At 48.0% G+C, this 18,428-nt stretch overlaps 1 protein-coding gene across 1 annotated transcript; it reads left to right on the forward strand.

The window, feature by feature from the left end:
- Positions 1–3,739: 3,739 nt before the first annotated feature.
- On the forward strand, positions 3,740–14,928 carry LOC121667554 (transmembrane protein 45B-like). Its single transcript, XM_042034325.1, has 6 exons — positions 3,740–4,028; positions 10,044–10,245; positions 10,733–10,945; positions 11,958–12,142; positions 13,069–13,214; positions 13,889–14,928. Exons 1-6 carry the CDS (start codon positions 3,834–3,836, stop codon positions 14,004–14,006), a joined length of 1,059 nt encoding a protein of 352 aa, XP_041890259.1. The 5' UTR covers positions 3,740–3,833; the 3' UTR covers positions 14,007–14,928.
- The last annotated feature ends 3,500 nt before the right edge of the window (positions 14,929–18,428 follow it).

Here is an 18,428-nt window from a genome sequence, read left to right on the forward strand (position 1 = left end):
AATTCCTCCCCCCAAATTCCTCTTGCTTTATTGGGTGATCTGGGTACGGGTACCAAGGGTGAGCCCAGCTGGGGAGGTGACATTCCTCCCTCTGCCACCGAGATGTGCCCTTGCTCCATCACTGCTGAATGGCAGCCGGATGGAGGGGGGGAATCCCCAGATCAAACCTCCAGGATGTGAAGCTTCGATCTTTCCTGGCTGCCAGGGACAATGTTGATGGCGCAGCCTTGAGGGCTGCGCAGCTCCCCTGCACCTCTCCCGGAGGGGTGGCTCTCCACGCGAGGTGTTTTAGGGGAGCATTTCCTTGCCTTCCCACTTACATTTTTTAACTCCTTGTCAACTGTGAGTTCTTTTTTTATCCTGTTAAAATTTCCCACGGAGTTTGGCCACTTCGTGTTTCCTTTTAGGTGCTGTTGTTTTCATCTTTAATCTTCACCACCTCTCACTGAACCTCCCTCTCTGTTGCCTGTCAATGTTTTCTCACACTCTGCCTTCTCTCTCTCTTTCTCTTCCACTTATTTTCTTTTCTTTCCACTGTCTGGCTACACAAATTTCCTTTTAATGATCTTCTGTCCCTTATTAATGCTTTTGCCATGTCCATGCTACAGTGCTGGCCTCCAGCTGGGACTGATGCAGTTGGAATCATGTCAGGGCTGAGCCCTCCCTGCTTTTATTTAATTCTCGCCTGTTCTTACCCAGCTGGGGTCCCAGATCTGTTCACAGGGGGTGTAACAAAAACCTTTGGGGGTTTTCTTTGCTTATGTCACCTTTCCTTGCCCAGCTCTGCACCAAAGCAGTCCCTTTTCCTCCTGGCTGTGCACGGATGCCATTTGCTCTCTGCAGCTGCAGATGTGCCATATTGAATTTATTCATCTCCTCCTTTTGCCATCTGGCAAACTCCTTCCTGGACCTCTTTGCGTGGGAACAGGGCATTTGCAAGAATTAGGTCACGTTTTGGGCAGAGTCTGGTGGGTCCCTTGCCATGTGCTTTGTTATTTCCCAGTTTGTGCCTTCCCAGGGCACTTTGAACTCCCCATCTCAGTGTATGCGGGGACTGAAGCGGCCCACGGAGAGGAATAAATTTAGGTGATGGTGCTTTGGGGAGCAGCTGCAGGTCTCTGCCCCTTCCCCTGTTCCAAGGTACTTCAGCATCACTGGAGATCTGGGTTGCACGCGATGGGCGAGCACTCAAGTGACAAACAACACTGAGATGGGAGGATGCTGCGAGGGATCATTCCCTGGGTACCAGGAGGTGGCTCACTTAGAACCAGGAGCATCTTTTTCCTGCAGATCCATTGCCTGCATTACACAGGCAGGTTTTGTGGGTGCAGGGGAAGGAGAAGGAAAACGAGACATCGTCACTTTGGTTGGAAAATACATCGATATTCCAGCGATGGGCGGACAAATATCTGTGTCTGGCCAGCGTGCCAGCTTGCTTTCCCATTTTCCTGCCTCTTAAAATTGCAGGCAGCCTGTGCAGCTTCTCTTTCCGGATGTGTGACCACATGGCAAATGACTCCTTCACCCGTCCCCTCTGCCAGCACAGGAGAATGAGGGAAATCATTTCCTGGCTCTGACACTCCATCGTTTCCCCCATTTCTCTGAGCCGTTCGTTCTGAGCTCTCTCTGAGCATCACTCCCACGGCACGCTCCAGCCTGCAGCCCAAATGCATCCCTGGAGACTGCAGGTATTGTCTAACTACAGAGCATACTGAGATGACTCCCAGAGCAGCAAACTCCTGTTTTCTTGGTCATTCCCAGCTTTGCATGTTGATGTGAACAGACTGCCAGGGTGTTATGTGCTGCCAGATCTCCTGTGGATATGTTTAGGAGCTGCAGCTCTGCGTGAGATAAGCAGGGAGAAAATAGACATCAGGAGGTGGAAAATTAGAGATGGGCAGGACAAAAAAGAGCTTTCTTGAGGCCTCAAAAATTCCTAGAATAGGAATTCTGAAATTTTTTTTCAGGACTGATTTCATGGGGAGGCAGTAAGATTTAGAAAAGTTGCTGATCAGGACTGGTTTTTTAGGCTGGATGTGCTGTGCTGAGCAGAATTCCCACCTCCAGTGGCAGCCCAGTGCCTATGGATGGTGAGAGCCTGAACTGGACACAGCGTTGATGAATTTACAGCCTTTACATATTGTTTCAAGGCTGTCTAAGGAACTGTGAGGGTTTTAAGGGTGGCTGAGCTCCGGGAAGTTATAAGTTGGAGATGATGTCAGGTTTTGGTGTGTCCTATGAGGAAATGATTGTTCAGGACCACGTGGAAATGAGACATTCTGCTAGGGTTCTGCATAGCCCCGGCTCAGGGATGGTCTTTACTACAATAAATACACCCAGAGAAGTTATTTGTTTCCTTAGAGTTAGATCCACCCCCCTTACACACCCCGTGATTTTGTTCTGCAAATATTTGAAGGTGCAAATTTCCTGGTAGCCAAGAAACACCAACATGACTCAGCAGAGCTTTGGGTGGGAACAAGTTCCCAGTTCAGAGTCAGGTTTAACTGAAGGTTTGGGTTTTAGCTAAACTCAGCCTTTCTTATGTAACAGATACAGCAACTTCATGACCCATGACCAAGACTTTTCCGTGGCATTTTTTGGGGTCTCATTTGCATTTTTGGACATCCCTTGGGGTTTTCTTCATGAGCTTGTAGCAACTCCCCAGCTTAAATAATTCTTCATTTTTCCCAGGCCCTCCATCTCACCAGTTGTTTTCCTTCCATTTATTCCTCAGCCTCAGTTTTGGGAGTAGTTTTCTGGGGGTAAATCCTTCTATGTGCCTGGAGCAGGGTGATTTATTCCAGGGCTTGTGGGACACAAAATGTCATCAGGCTCTTGGGACATTTGTGAAACAATTTAATGAAGAGACAAGAAATACCTGCAGCTTGGCTTTTGCCTCTGGAAAATATGAATCATCCCACCTGGAAAACCCGGAGGATTTAGGCATCCAGCCCCACCACTGATAAAGGAGAGGATGACTGTGAGATGCTTCCTCCCTTCCAGCAGCACTTACCTCTCTGGGAGGTGAGAAAGGATGGATTAATTGATAAATATTTATTATTTAGGAACCCATCTGTTTAAACAACATTGTGGGACCAGGAGAGGGAATAGACTTTATGTCAATAAATCAAAATGGTAATATAATAATAAAAGAAAAAGACAGGGGATTGCCAGACAGCTCTTCTAACCCTCAAGTCATTTATAAATCAGGGTGGATATATTTAAAACGTTAAAATCTGGCTTTCTTACTACAAATTCCCTGTGGCAGGTGTAGTTGCTCTCAGTGCTGTAAGTAGCTGCACTGCTCCCTAAAAGTGAGTAAAACCCAGGGCTGGAGCACAGAAGGCCCTGTCAGAGCTTCCTTTACAAATAGCCATAATAACGCTTCCCTCCCTCCCGAGGGTGTCATGAGGGTTAATTATTTAACATTTGTGAAGCACTTGCAGGACTGGAGATGAAAGTGGAAAGTATTATTAAGGATAAACTCAGTTTTATAGGAGGCCTGGCCAGAAAATTGCATTTGGAGTTGAAATATGGGTTATGAGTGGGGATGCTAGGAGGGGCATCCATCAAACCTGGGAAGCATGGAAAATGAAGTGCTTTGGAGGAATTAATCCAGTTAATAATTAATGCAGTGTTTCTGGGATGAGGGGTGCGGGGGTAATGCCCCACACAGCTCCCCTGTATCCCACAGCTCCCTTGTGTCCCACCCTGCATGAGGAGGGTAATGGGGAACTCTGATAGAAGGAAATCTAATCATTGCACAAAATCCGAGAAAATGAAGATTTAGGGGGGGGAAAGCCTTGAGACAGCCAGAATTCAGCAAATCATGGATGACTGTTGTGGGAGAAAAGTGCAAATTAAAGCACCTGGTGTGCCCAGGAGTGGGGATTTCTGTGTCTGGGGCCACCTTCCCCTCCCAGCTGCGGTTCGGGAGGCAGGGAGGAGGCTGGGGAGGCAGGTGCCACAGGCAGGGGAGGAGCACAGATCACCTGGGAGCAGGTGCAGCACCGGGATCACCAGCACAGGTAAGGCTCTGCTGGCAGGGCTGGCAAGGGAAGGGGGTTCTGCTGGGAAGGGGAGGGAGGAGGTCACCCTACACCATGGGATGGGAAGGAACCCCCTGCCTGCCCTTTAGGGACCCCTCAATTTGGCATCCAAACTCCATAGGGAGGGAAGCTTCCCTTAGGAAAGCAAATCTGGGAGAGATTTAAGTGTCCTCAGCCCACCGGGGTGTCCCCCTGCTCTGGGGTCCCCCTGGAGGGGCTCAGGGGGGGTTGGCTGCTGTCCCTGCCGGGCTGGGAGGCGATGGGACAGCCCAGCAAACCCACAGCACTTTTTCCAAGGAGGAAGTTTAAAAATAAACAAGATATGTGGGGCCCAAAAGCAGGCAGAGGTGAGAGCAGGGCAGCCTGGTGGCAGCAGGGCCCCAAAACCCCCTGGCCACTCTGCAAGAGCCCTTGCTGGCTCCCTGCTCCACTCCCAGCCAAATTAAATGCAAACCCTCTACCTCACAGCTAAACCGAAATTACTGCTGCGTGCACTGAACCAAAAACTCCCTCCCCACCTTCCTCTACCCACAGAAATGCCTGGAAAAGTCACTTCTAGTGCCTAAAGCTGCAGAGACTGGAATCATAGAATCCCAGAATGGTTTGGGTTGGAAGGGACCTTAAAGCTCATCTCGTGCCACATCCCTTGCTGCCACCTTTGCTGCAGGGGAAGGTTTTTTTCCTTCTTTCTTCCATTCTTCCTACCAGCTTGTCATTAAAAACTACTGACCCCTCACCTTGGCAGTGCAGGGTGCGATGGCCAAGGCTCCAGGTGCTCCAGGAGGGGGATGTTGGGGACCACAGCTCTGTGGTACCCAGGAACAAGCTGTGATACTCAGCAGGCTGAGGGTTATGTGGTTTTTTGGGTATATATTGCAATGAAATTGGTTTTAATTCTTTGTCTTGGATAGTTTTCCTTGAGGGGTGTTGAAGACACACAGTGCTTAACCTGTATCACATTCTGGGGCTATTGGGACGATTTGAGGACAAACATTCTTCTCCTTTTTGGAAAATGCCCAGGGAAGTTGTGGAATCCAGCAAAGTTGTGGCTTTCCCACCCCTGGAAGAGTTCAAGGCCAGGTTGGATGGGGCTTGGAGCAACCTGGTCTAGTGCCCGTTCTGAGCCCCTGTAATTAGGCTTTGGCTAATTTATTTTATTTCTCAGCTCTCTTTGCTGGGATGTAGTTTCTCGCTGCTTCCCTGATGGTAGGGCTCAGAGCAAGGACAGGGATGGAGGATTCAAACCAGGGGCTTATAAAACAGGAGGCAAAAGGAGGCAGCACAAGGAAGAGGAAGCAGAGAGCTGTATAATTCCATCACTAGCTTTTACATCTCTCTCTCCTTCAGTGTCTCTTTCCAGGTGGATCCATTGTGTCTATTAAATAGACCTCTAGTCCAGTATCCTGAGTTTAAAGCTTTCATCCCTGTTTGAACTTCCAAGTTGAACTTTCCCGTTCCAGGAGGATGGATTATCTCGGTTTGTGTTCTGTCTGTAGCTGCTGTACAAGCTTCTGCAGTACCTGATGGTCCTTCAGATACTTCCTGGCAACTGAGCCTAGTTTCCAATGATGATGATAATTTTTTAACCTAAGTCCAAACCCCTTGAGGATCCTTTAGAGGCAGAAAAGTTGCTTTCCTGCTTTTGCAGACACAGCTGAGCTCACCAGTATGAGGAAGATGATTGCTCAGTGTCACTGTTAACACTCCCTGGTGCAGCCAGAGACAGAGGGAAAAGAGAACCTGACAATAATGGGATGAAAGGGTTCAGAGTGGGGTTTTAGCCTGACATTAATGCATTAGGGATCCAGCTCCTGCGGGAGCTAATGGAAGTGCTGCTGTGATTAGAAGTGCCTCTGCAGGCAAATAAGACAATGCTGGTAATGAGTGAGGCAGCGCAGGCTACAGGAGAGCTCATCACTGTCAGTGATGCCTCTCCTGATACCTTTTGGGTGTCTCCCACCATCTCTCTGTGCTCAGAGGCAGAGATATCTCACCCCTGTGTCTAGACCACTGCCATCCCTATCAGGTGCCGGCTCTGGGCTGTGTGGTTGTGTTGTATTCAGGGATATGCACAGAGGACATGCAGGATGGGGAAGGGGCTGACTGAGGATGGTTTTATGAGCACAGCACCTCAGCTGCTGCTGGTCTGTAGGTCTGGGTTTGATGTGCTCCTGCAGTTGCAGATTCAACATGAGAGCCCCTCTGGAAGGCTGGAAATAGCTTCATTTCCAGATACACATCTCAGTGGCATTCCTCAGCTCAGCCTGAGCTTAGCCTGGGTGGTTTTTTTGCAAGCCAAGACATTTCTCCTCTTCCCTGAGTCAGCCATTCCCTGGGGACCATCCCTGTCACCCACAGATGCCCTGAGAGTCAAGCACAGGTCCCACGGTGAGCAAACCAGCTCTGGTGTGTCTGAACTGCCTGATTCACAGAGGCTGAAGGGCAAAGTTAATTGTAGGGGTGATGGCTGTGACCTCTTCCCACTGGTGAACTTTAGACTGTAATTTCCAAGCTGGGGAAAACTGAAGTGATGCCCTGAGTGATACATTCTCAGCGGACTTGAAAAAAAAAACCGAAACAAAAAAATCTCAGGAAAGCAAATGAGACATTTGGAATAGTAAAATGTCCCAGGTTTTAGCTGAAAATAGAATTTGTGGCTGCCAGGGTAGTGTGAGAGGAGGAGGTGAAAGCCTAATTGGGCTCCTTACCATCCTCCAGATGCCTCCCCAGGTGGTTGGGTGCATTAGCTATAAACCAAGAAAAGCCAGCTCCTCTGGGAGGTGATAAGAGCAGATGAAACAGTAAATCATTAAGCAGACACAGCGTAGAGCACCATAATAAACAGGGGGCAAAGAGCACTAATGACAAGCCAGCAGAGACACGGAGGTGTTGCCAAACGTGCAGGCTGGGTGGTGGGGGAAGGGACACAGTCAGGCTCAGCAGGGATGTCCTGGGATGGTGGCTGTGGCCACCAACACCAGCACCCACTGGACGTTCAGCTTGTTCTTTTCCCTGCTGGCTGTGAGCATGTCTCACTTCCTTTGGAGCTACAGGGATAAACAAGAGCTGTATGCCCCAGGGCACAAACATAACTGTGGTTGGTTTTTCCCCCTGTGCTTACCCATGGCATGCTTTCAGAGGAGGAAGAGAAGCAGGAGAAATAGTTTTGCTGGTCACGTGTAGATGCTAAGAGAAGGTGGCAGAGAAATTTTCCTATTTTTACAGCCGCCTGTGAAAGTCTCCTTTCTCACTCTAACCAGCTGGGAAAGCGGTCTGTGTTTTGTAAACTATCTCACAGGTGCACAAGCTGTTTGTGACTTTGTTTCCACACTGGGAAAAATATTTTGAAAATGGGTGATATGCTGTTCAGCCAATCCCTCTGGGAGCTGGAGGGTCAAGCACCCAATGGTGTTATGCCACCCTTGTGAATAAAGCTATAAAAACTGAATTATATCATTAAATAGAGCCATTCTCTGGACTTCGAACCCGACCCTGAATCCGTGTCGTTCTTTGCGCCGTCTTGGTACAACAGTGACAGTCACGTGCCATATGCTCCTTGCTGTCAGGCAGGAATGGAGACCAGGAACCCCAAAAGAGTCCCCATCATCCCCTGAGCTCAGCCCAGATCACATAAGCACTGTAAAGTGGCTGTGCATACCCCATTTAGCTGATCTTTCTATTGTGATTGATCAGTATAATCTTCAGGTCATCCCAGTGTGACTGCATCGATCTCAGGTGGGAAACCAGCAGGCCCCACTTGAAATCAGCCATCAGTTACATATTTGCCTGTATATTGCTGTGGTTGTGTTATAATTATAGCATCAATATGGCATGATATGGCTGCAATCCTTCTTGTTGTGGTATTCTTGGATGGGTTTGGTTCTGCTTCCAGTTATTACCCTGATGTTATCCCATTCTTCCTTGTACCTAATCCAAATTTCCCCTCTTTCCATTTAAAGCCATTATCCCCATTTCATGTCTATGATGAGATTCTCTACTCACCCAGAAAATATAGATTTTTCAGCCCTCTCCATGGCTTGGGAATGCTGCTCCCTGAATCACAGGGAAACAGGTGGATGCTCCCATTCCCCAGTTGCCCCTTTCAAAGGACTACAGAGATGATTGTATTAACCCACTGGACTGTGCCAGCCCTGCTGGTAAACAGCATCTTGCTTTGATTTTCTGTTTAATTACCCAATGCACCCACTGTCAATAAATCTTTCCTTTTAAGTCATGAAATAAGGCAGAACCTTGCAGTGCTAATAGTGACCTGCAAAGCTGCCAGCCCCTACCATACCCTTGCCATGCACAGCTTTTCCACTCTTGGATTAAACCCCCCCTAAACTCATCTTCATGAGCCCACTGGGACAGCTCAGAGATGCTTGGTGAAGGCAGGAATGGAGACCAGCCTGGTGGCACTGCAGGGACATCGGCCCCATGCGCTGCCACGTGTGGCTGCAGGTACCGGGGTGATGTTTGCACATGGAGCCAATGTTTGCTTAGCTCGAGCTGCTGGATTAGCTGTTTGGTTAAACCAGCTCAGATCAGGCAGGTTGGTTGCAGGGATTTAGGAGATTAGTTCTAACCCAGTGGATTTTCCTGCTCGGGGACAGATTCCTCTGGGAGATGGTATCTGCACAAGCCGTGGACTTCAAGGGATGAAACAAGGTGTCCCTGGACAAACCAACCTGAAATCAGATATTAATAAAGCCAAAGAAGCAACTCCCTCTCTCCAAGGCTGACAGCAACAACTCATGTTTAACCCCACATGCAAATCATCCCTTGTGCAACAACAGAATAAGAACATTTTTGGTTTATATTTTCAGCAAGTGGGGACTGAAGCCCAAAATGCTGCTGGGGAAGGTGGTTTCAGGATAACCAGGGCACCTGGGATGGGGAGGTCAGATCCAGCTCCAAACCATGCAACTCCTGCTACGTGGAGGGAGAGCATCCACTCCACAAGGGAGATGGTTTCTGCCCAGCATTAAGTGTGCATTGGCACAGGGAAGTTACTAAACAGAGAAGGAAGTCCTGGGCACCAGCAGCACAGCCTTTGTTATCAATTAAAACATTCCTAATTGCCCGGCCTGCCACCACTTCACATCAAGGCAGCCCTCAAACATATGGTCGAGCTCACATGAAAGAGCTGATCAGTTCTCAACCTAATTAAGCAAACAGCACACAGGAGCTGGCTGGGTCTAATTGCTGTAATTCTCCCAGGAAATGGGTCCCCCAGCATCCTGCAAACCGTGCGTGTGTGCACTCCAGCACAGAGGCTCCAGCAGCTTGCTGCAAATCCTGGTTTAGGGATGCTCAGGAGAGGGAAGAAGGAGTGTGAGCAGATCAGGATGCAGGGAACAAGTTGGTTTGTTTGCCCAAACCCACAATGTTTTGTTTCTGGCAGCTTTTGGGGTATTTTTGAAGGTATATTTTTAACAAAATGCTTTGCTTTGTGGAATAGATGCAGGGTATTTTTTACCTCTTCCATGGCCTGAAATAATTCCAGAGATTTTAAAAAATTTTGGACTTTGCACACCACTTCCGTGGCTGTTCAAGGAGCTAAAGAAACACACTGGTGTTTACCCCTAGACATTCCTGTTTTCCCTGTGTATTATCTCTCCTACCTGGTCCCCAAAAGCCCACCCTGCCCTGGTCTGCTGCAGGTCCTTATGCTCATACTTGCAGAAAAGCAAGAAAAGCAGAACCTACTGCTGGGAGGGATCCTTGGAATTAAAGGTTCAGGCTGGGATGTGTCAGAAATTGCAGCAGATTTGGGGCCTTTTTGAAACAACTGTAGCTTTTTTTGACATTTCCTAATCTTGGGGCAAGGACTTCAGAGAGGTCCCAGGTGTTCCCAATGCTCCTTCCTATTCCCATGTGCTTGGTCAAGCCTTCTCCAGTTCTCCCTGAAAGGGAAATCCTATTTTTTTTCCAGTGTTATGCTAAATAACTTGTGTAAATTGAATAATGACATTGCTTTTCTTTGCCTTGTAGTCAGAGAAGGTTGACAGGATGGCGAATTTTAAGGGTCACGCACTTCCAGGCAGCTTCTTCCTGCTCTTTGGGCTCTGGTGGTCTGTGAAATACCCACTGCAGTATCTCAGCCAGAAAGTAAATAAGAAATCCTACCGGACTTCTTGTTTCCAGCGTGTGGATGCCATTGAAGGAGGAATCAAAATCTTCTTTTCTCTAGTAGGTAAGGGCTGTATTTCACTTGCTATGCCAGTATTCACCTAGCCCGCAGTGATGACTGTACAGGAGCCCTGACTCCAGAGAAACTGGTCTAGATGTGGAAAGCCAGAGAATCTTTAAGGCTGGAAAAGACCTCTGAGATCATTAAGTCCAACCATTAACCACTGCCAGGTCCCCCACTAAACCATGAACCTGACACCACATCTACATGTTTTTGAACACTTCCAAGTACAGCACTCATCTGGGCAGCCTGGATGCATCCTTGATGTCCATCTTGCCTTGATCCCTGGTATAGTTTGATGTGGAAAAGCAAGTCTCATACCCCTTCCCAAAGCTGAGCTGCCATTAAACACAGGCCTGATTTTTCCATCCAGTCTTTTCTCCCAAATGCAAACTCACCAGTTCCTGCTTCAGAACCCCCAGCAGCAAGGAGTGGTCTCAACCACTGCAAATAAACTCCCAGAAACTCCATGCTCTTGGGTGTCCTGCAGGGATGCTGGCGGAGCAGTTTGTCCCAGATGGGCCCCACTTGTACCTGTACAGCGGGGAGAGGCACAACTGGGTGAAGCTGATGAACTGGCAGCACACCACCATGTACCTCTTCTACGGCCTCTCCGGGGTGGTGGATGTCCTCACCTACATGTCCCAGGCGGTGCCGCGGGGTCTGGATCGCCTCATGTTGGCCGTGGCCGTGTTCGTGGAAGGTTGGTAGAAGGTGGGGCTTAATTTGGGGAGGGATATTGGGGACCAAGTCAGAGAAGGACTAAAATTTGCCTGAGATATTGCTCCAGATGCCTCTGGAGATAAGACACATTGTAGGGGATGTATTATGGCAGGCTGGGATGGAATGAGATGGGAAATACAGCCACGGATAGATTCAGGTTTGGGATCTCTGGGGCAAAGCAGCAGAATGAGGTTCCTTGTTATGACAAACAGCCGGTGGACTCTGCATTCCTCTGCCATCCACAGGCTGTTCTCCTGCCCCACGTTCCCCCCGAGAGCCATTAATTGCACTGCAGGCAGCATCAGCCTCATCTGCTTGTGTGGCACGTGGCAATTTGAAGTGATTTATTCTGGCTTCAGCACATCATGAATATCATTCTGTCCTCAGGCTGCCTTGCAAGTTGCCAGCCGGGATTCCAGACCCCTCTTGGATCATAGACTCATAGAAAGACATGGCTTGGAAGGAAGCTTAAAGATCATCTAGTTCCAACCCCCTGCCATGGGAAAAGAAGGTCATGTTTATATGGAAACCTCCTTAATGAAGGCACAGCTCCTGTTACTTTCCCTTTCCCGATCACAGCAGTTTTTGAGGCAGCAGCAGCAGGGGCAGCTCCACATGCACAGTTTGGCATGTAAGGAAATCTATCATTTACAGCTCCCAAAAAGTGGTAAAGTTCAGCAATAAGAAAGAAGGACATGGCAGAAGCCTGGCTAGAAGGGAGGGGTTGTCTGAAGAGGTGATGGCACAGCCATGGGAAGAAAACTACCCTGTCCTTGGTCCCTGTATTGCTCAGATCCTCCTGCTCCAAGGTTGGGCATCTCATCCTTCCAGGATGTTGGGATGCCAGGAGGCCTAGGGGATGTTTCTATGTGGAGTCCCTTCTTTTTGTGGTGGCCTGTCTCAGTTTGCCGTCCAGACAGGTGATTTGCTCAGCTCAGTGGCCATGGCTGTTGTTGTGAATGCTGCTCTGAGCAGGGCTTGTGCTTTGGCAGGTTGTCTCTTCTATTACCACGTCCTTCACCGCCCCATGTTGGACCAGCACATCCATTCCCTGCTGCTCATCACCATCTTTGCCGGGGCTGGCAGCACCCTGCTGGAGGTTTTCCTGCGTGACAACATTGTCCTGGAGATGTTCCGAGCCAGCATCACCATCGTCCAGGGAACGTGGTTCTGGCAGGTCAGTTCTGCCTTCCCAGAGCAACAAAGCAAAGGGAAAAGAGGAGAAGGAGTCGTACATCACGTATCAATCACACATCTCCCAAGGATTATTTTGCCAGGCTCACTTCATAAATAGCTCATAACCCAGAATGAAAATTTACTTATCACAGGTCATCTCTGATGGCTGCTCCTGCTGCAAGAGCTGTTTGTCTTGGCTTATTGCTCCTCCAGGGGGAAGAGTGAAAGCAAGTGAGCAACATTTTGCAGTATCTAACGACCAAGTACTAATTGCTTAATGTGTCTAATGCACCCTGCAGCCCTCCCTCTGGTTTAGTGGAAAGACACAAACCTCACCAGCAATAAAACAGCTGAGTTAAAATACAGCCAGCTGCTTGCTTTGGTAGGAGTTGGAGAAGCAAAGAAATCAGTTGGAGATAATTGCTCTTAAAACTAAGCTGTCAAAGAAAATCCCAAACTAACAAAAAAAGAAACAAAAACCAACCAACCAACCAAAAACAAACAAAAAACCAAACAAAAAAACCCACCCCAAACCCAAACCTCTTTCCCTTCTCTTTTTCAAGGCTGCACTAGCTCAAACCAGCCTTTATTCAGAGGTTAAAAACTGGGCTGAGCTTGTAAAATACTAAATCTGGAGTTCTTAAAGAATGCTTGGAGTTTGGAATGCTGAGGGACAATTGTATCTGGATATTGAACAGAAAAAGAGGTATCTTGGGCACAGATTGGCTTTGTGTGACCTCTCATTGCAAGGATGGACTTCACTCTCTCAGCAAAAACCTCTGTCCTGGTCAGGGCTCAAGTTCCTTGGTTACAACATGAATAAAGGTAATTCATGTGAGGGTGGTGACTCTCTGGCACAGGTGGTTTAAACCATTCTGGGATTCTATAATTTTTTTCCCAACATAATAAACTTCTTGTTCCACCCAGATCGGTGTTGTGCTGTTCCAGCCATGGGGAGGTCCAATGTGGGATGAGAACGACCACAGCAATATCATGTTCCTCACAATGTGCTTCTTCTGGCACTGGGCAGCTGCTGTGGCCATCCTGGCTGTAAACTACACCCTCACTTACTGGTACGGCTGGGACGGGGGCTGGGACAGGAACTGGGGCAGGGCTGGGGTGGGCAGGCAGGGCGGGGTGTCTGCAGTGAGACACAGATGTAGCCCAGGCCTTCCTGCAGTGCAAAGTCACAGCCGAATAAGCAGTCCCAGACTACTGCAGGTTTCAGGGCCCAGTATTTGTTGAGTGCACAGAATGCAAAACAGTGTCAGTGAGAGACACGGGCATTAAATGGGGAGAAGTCAAACAAGTGAGTCCCTAGAGGTGCTCCTGGAAGTCACACTGCTTGTTTTCCTCTGCACTGAGTGCTGAAGTCAAACCTCAATTTGATAGAGACATCAAAGCGTTACCAGGACCCCCTTACACTTTGTCCCCTGCCTCACAAGGACTTCAAAGCAGTTGAGGGTCACTGAATTATTAGAGGTACAAAACCTAAAACATCACCAGCCCCCAGTTTGGCTTTTCCAAGGGGGTGGGAGGATTATCCCACTTTTAGGGATGCTCTAAGGGATGCTGTGTGAGCTACAGAATGGAGAGTTCAGTCCATGCCATCAAATAGATTTTATGCAGAACAAAAACCACTCAATTCCCCATCAACAGCATTTTAGGACCTCTAGAATGAGGGCTCTGGTGAGTGGCATTAGGTTGGGGATTTTTCTAATAATGATTTATTGCTCCTGTGTTACAGCTGTCTCCATAGGTTCAGAAGAGGCAGTGGAGAGCCCTACATCAGCCTGGGGGTCCGGCAGCAGAACTGTGACAGCAGCTCCCAAGCTGCCTTCTTGAATGGCTCTGATGAAGAGTGAAGAGGGTGCAAACTCCTGCTCCAAACACATGAACAGTCCTTTTTCCAGAAGAAAGAAATCTAATGAAATATTTATGTTTTGGAAGAGTGAGAAGTGCCCCACGGTGCTGCTGGGAGGAAGGCTGAGCACGCAGGGGTGGCTGCCCTCCATCCATACCTGCATATCTCTGGCTCGGACACAGGCACAGCTTGAAGTGATTTTTAGCAGCAAAAGAAAGCATGGAAATTCAACATGACAGGATTGCTTCATCCTATGGGCTCCCCTGTGTGTTCCCATAGGGATGGAGGGCATCCTTTGGCCAGCTGACTTTTCCAAGAGCCTCGAGGCTTTGACCTGCTGTGACTGAAGTCAGGGAAATCTCCAGGCTGAGGTCATACATCTCTGGAGCAAGGCATCACCCCAAGGAGAAGGAGTAAGAGAGTGTTGAATGTGAGATTATGGCAATTTTTGCAGTACCAGGGCTTGGTTGCACACAATACAATATTATTACTGAAGTTTTGAACTAAAGAGGGGTTTTGTTAATCATTTTCATGTTCACTTAAAGACTAAGAGAGTGAATAAATGTGAAATAGAAATCTTTGCTGAGCTGATATCCTTAAATTTAAGACTGATAAATTATAGAGTGTGTAATAATAGCTTAGAAAAATCCATCCCTCAGACCTGCAAAGCCTGAAGGACTGTAAGATACATAGCTAAGCAGCAGGGATTCATGAAATGTCCCAGTTTTCCATTGAAAATAAACCCCCTCAGCTTGGAAAGCAAGATGAAACAAGCACATGGTTTGTTTTTAGGCTGCCTTTGCTAGCTAATTTCTTGCAAAAAGTGACTGAAAATGTCACCTCCTAGACAGGAGGAAAATATGCTAGTTGTGAGTAAGGGGATTAAAAAAAAAATTGTATTTATATATATATATATAAATAAATAAAATAACCACCAGCACGAAGTAAATTGCAATTGTACATGTCTCAAACCCCAGGGCTGGAAGGACGCTCTGCACTGAGATCTTCTCCCTTCTGTGTAGTGGGGGATGGATGGCAGGAGATTTTTGTGCTCATGTTCATGACTGCACAGAAAAGCAGCTCCTGGCAGGTCCAAGGGAAATCAAAGTTTGTCTTTTAACCTCTTTTCCTTTGTGCAAAGAGCCTGTCACGGACTGCAGAGACTACAGCCTGGATTGTACTGCCCATTAACGAAGACTAACTAGCTCCCCTTGATGCCAGCTTTCCTGTACATCCCCTGCTAAGCCAGTTTATTTTGCAGGGCTGGATACTGGGTGGTGCAAACAGACTGGGCGTGATGAGAATGAAGCAGCAGAGCTGCATCTCCGTACATCCATCCCATAAACTCATGATTAGGTCTCATGAGTCGTAACCACTGAGCATGAGGAGTATTTTGTAGATATTTTTTTATCTGCCGAGGCAGAACAGTTTTTCCAAACACCACGAATTCCTCTGGCTGCTGTGGGGAGACACGGCCCATCCTGCAGATGCCACATGCTAATGGCAGAGAGCCCCCCGGGAGGAAGGGCACAAACCGAGCTAACGGGAATGCTGCAGGACAGGGATGGGCTCATTGAAGAGCAAAAAGGCCTTTTGTGATGGTCTGAATTATTTCTGGTCTTCTCTGAATTATTTGCTTTTAGGAAACAGCCCAAGCATCCCTATTTTCACTGAACAGCCAGGGGAGGGCAGCAGCTGCAGCTGGACCAGGAACGGATCCAAGCTGGATGCAGTCATCTTCCTCCTTCCCACCCCCAAAAGCCGGAGGTTTTTTCCACTCCAGGGCACACAAAGGAGAGCTGACTATGGTTTTTAAAAGCACTCCTTGCTTTTGGAAGTGGGATAGTGTTTATTTAACTCTTCACAGCTCTTAATCAAGTTGCTGTCTCCTTTCCCCCCTCCTTTCTTTGGCCCCTGTCACTGTATGGCCACAAAACACCTTTTCCCTCCACAGCACCCAGAGTCTGGAATAGTTTCTGTTTGCCTCATTAACTCCCTGCTCCTACAAACATTCTAGGCCTGTCAGCAGAGCACTCACTAATTTGTTTTCCAGCTCTGGAGCACGTTCTTTTCCAAGGTATGAAGGTCAGCAAAGGAGGAGAGATCCAGCCTGTGATTAAGGAAGGAAATACAGTTGGGGTTCATTTCTGCGTGAGAATTAATCATTTTTATTTTAACTAAAACCAGTTTGTAAATAGTTTAGGTACCAAAAAAAGGTATGAAGGTGTCTGGACCAGTGGTACAGAGACGGTTTATTATACGGAGGTGCAAACATAAGCCATCCTCACATTTATTTCTTGCGTGATGGATATTTTAGGACAGGCCTAGATGAAGACTTGCTTTTAACACAACATTAACATCAAACAGATGCTCTGGATCATGTTTTTTCAGCATATAATGTTTGGACTTGATGATCTTGAAGGTTTTTTCCAACCTAAACTATTCTATGATTCTATAAATTGAGTTCAAGTGTCTCTGCACTGGACCCATTGGCCATGCAGCTGGAGTGGGCTGGGGCTGTGTTTGTATCCACATCCACACTGATTTTAAAAAGACCAGGACGCCCTGGGTGGTGTCTCAGGGATGTTTTGTCCTTGTGTAATTGTAGCCTGATGTTCGATTTTGTCACTCAGGCGTCCTGCTCATCCTCGGCCGGAAGGAGCTGCTGATCCTCCCCTTTTCTTACAAAGGAGCCCAGACAACACCCCCAGAGCAGCCAAAGGTCCGGGCAGCTGCACTTCCTGCAGCTGGAAAGACAAACCCTTCATCAGGAGCCAGCACAGCCCGTCCACAAGCCACTCATTCCTGGGGCAGGGATAGGATCTCCCGCTGCCAGCCCTCACAGCCACTTCTGCCTGAGGCTGAAATGAAGGCGTAGCAGCAGAACAAGCCCTGCCTCTGCTTTTACCACCTGCTTTACCTCCTGTTGCCTGTTTATGAAAGCTGGTGTTAGCATTCATCGTAATAATAGTAATAATACTTTGCACTTCCCAAACAACCATCCATCTGCAACACTCGAACTGCTGGCAAACCTTTAATTAGATTGTGCCTCCCACCACCCCCAGGAAGGAGACAAACATTACCACATTTTTTCATTAGCACTGAGGCTGATGATGAACCTTCAGGGCAAAGATGTTGCAGTTACAGCTGAGAAAAAAGAAAAAAGAAAAAAAGAAAAAGAAAAAAAAGAAAAAGAGAAAGAGAAAAAGAAAAAGAAAAATCCAGTTCAGTTCAGGGTTTAGCTTGAGGACATTAGAGGAGCTGGAGAGGGTCGGACACAGCTCTGCCACCCCCAGACTTTTCCTGGGAGTAAGAATAGGTATATTCCCTAAGGAATTTGAATGGAATTGCATCCATTTGTGCCCACAGTGATTTTACCATGCACGGAGTGTCAGTGACCTGCTAGGAGATTTGGGGGCATTTGCCATCTTTTCCTGGGTCCCCCTCACTGGGTTGTTCCCAACCACCCATCAGAGTTAAATCCCCATTTTCCCCATGGGGATGGTTCAAAAGAAACCCCTTTTTCTAAACTTTTTAAGGCACTGAAAACTTCTTTCACTGTCTGTAACTTAAGTTGCCCTTTTCATAGAAGCTTTGTCTCTGCCCTTTACTCTTTGCTGGCCCTTTACAGAAAAAAGTACATTGATCCTCTGAGTAGATACTTTCCAGCTGGGCCCCATTTCCTCCCATCACTCTCCAGCTGCTGCACTCCCACCTCATTTTTCCCCACTTTCTCCAAGGGCTTGGCTCCTCTTGTTTGGGAAGCAGCTTCTTGCCCTTTGGGGTAGTGGTTTGTAGGGGTGGGTGGTTGCAGAAAGGAAAACTGAGCTGGAAGAGGTCCACTTTGGCAGATGGTGCTGCTGCTTTTTTTCCAGCAAGAAAGGTAAGGGGTTTGTCCTCATTATTTTCAGGGTTGGGTCTGTAAGGAAGAACTCCTGTGAGGGTTGTATTTCTCCCTATGCTTGGATCTAATGTTGTACCAATTTCCTAAGCTTAAGCTTGGGTGAAACTGCATTAGTGGAAGCCCCTTTGCTACTGTGGGCTCCTCAGGACCCTTTTGCAGGTGTGCTCATCCCTGTTCCACTCATCCTGCTTCTCAGGCACCGTTGGAAGTGAGCAGTGCTGGATGTACAGCACAGCCTCTTGTTTTCCTTCCTTCCTCCCACTTGATATGAAGATAATGGGAATAAAAGGCTCCTGGCTATGGCTTGGTGGCTTTTCTGGCTGTGCTGGACCACAGCCCATCACCCTGGGGAGGCTGCTTTGCTTCCAGTGCTGCTCCAGCCTTGGCTCACACGTGTGGCTCCAGGCAGGGCTGGTCCTGCAGGCTTGCTCGGGGTGGGTTTGGCAGCACGAGTGAGATAAATACACAACTTCCTTGGAGAACTGCTGGATTGGGAATGTGGCTGCCCTGGGGTCAGGG

Source organism: Corvus kubaryi, unplaced genomic scaffold (assembly GCF_017639235.1).
Source record: "Corvus kubaryi isolate FWS band 111438036 unplaced genomic scaffold, C.kubaryi_AGA036_p1.0 37367, whole genome shotgun sequence".
Lineage (NCBI taxonomy): Eukaryota > Metazoa > Chordata > Aves > Passeriformes > Corvidae > Corvus > Corvus kubaryi.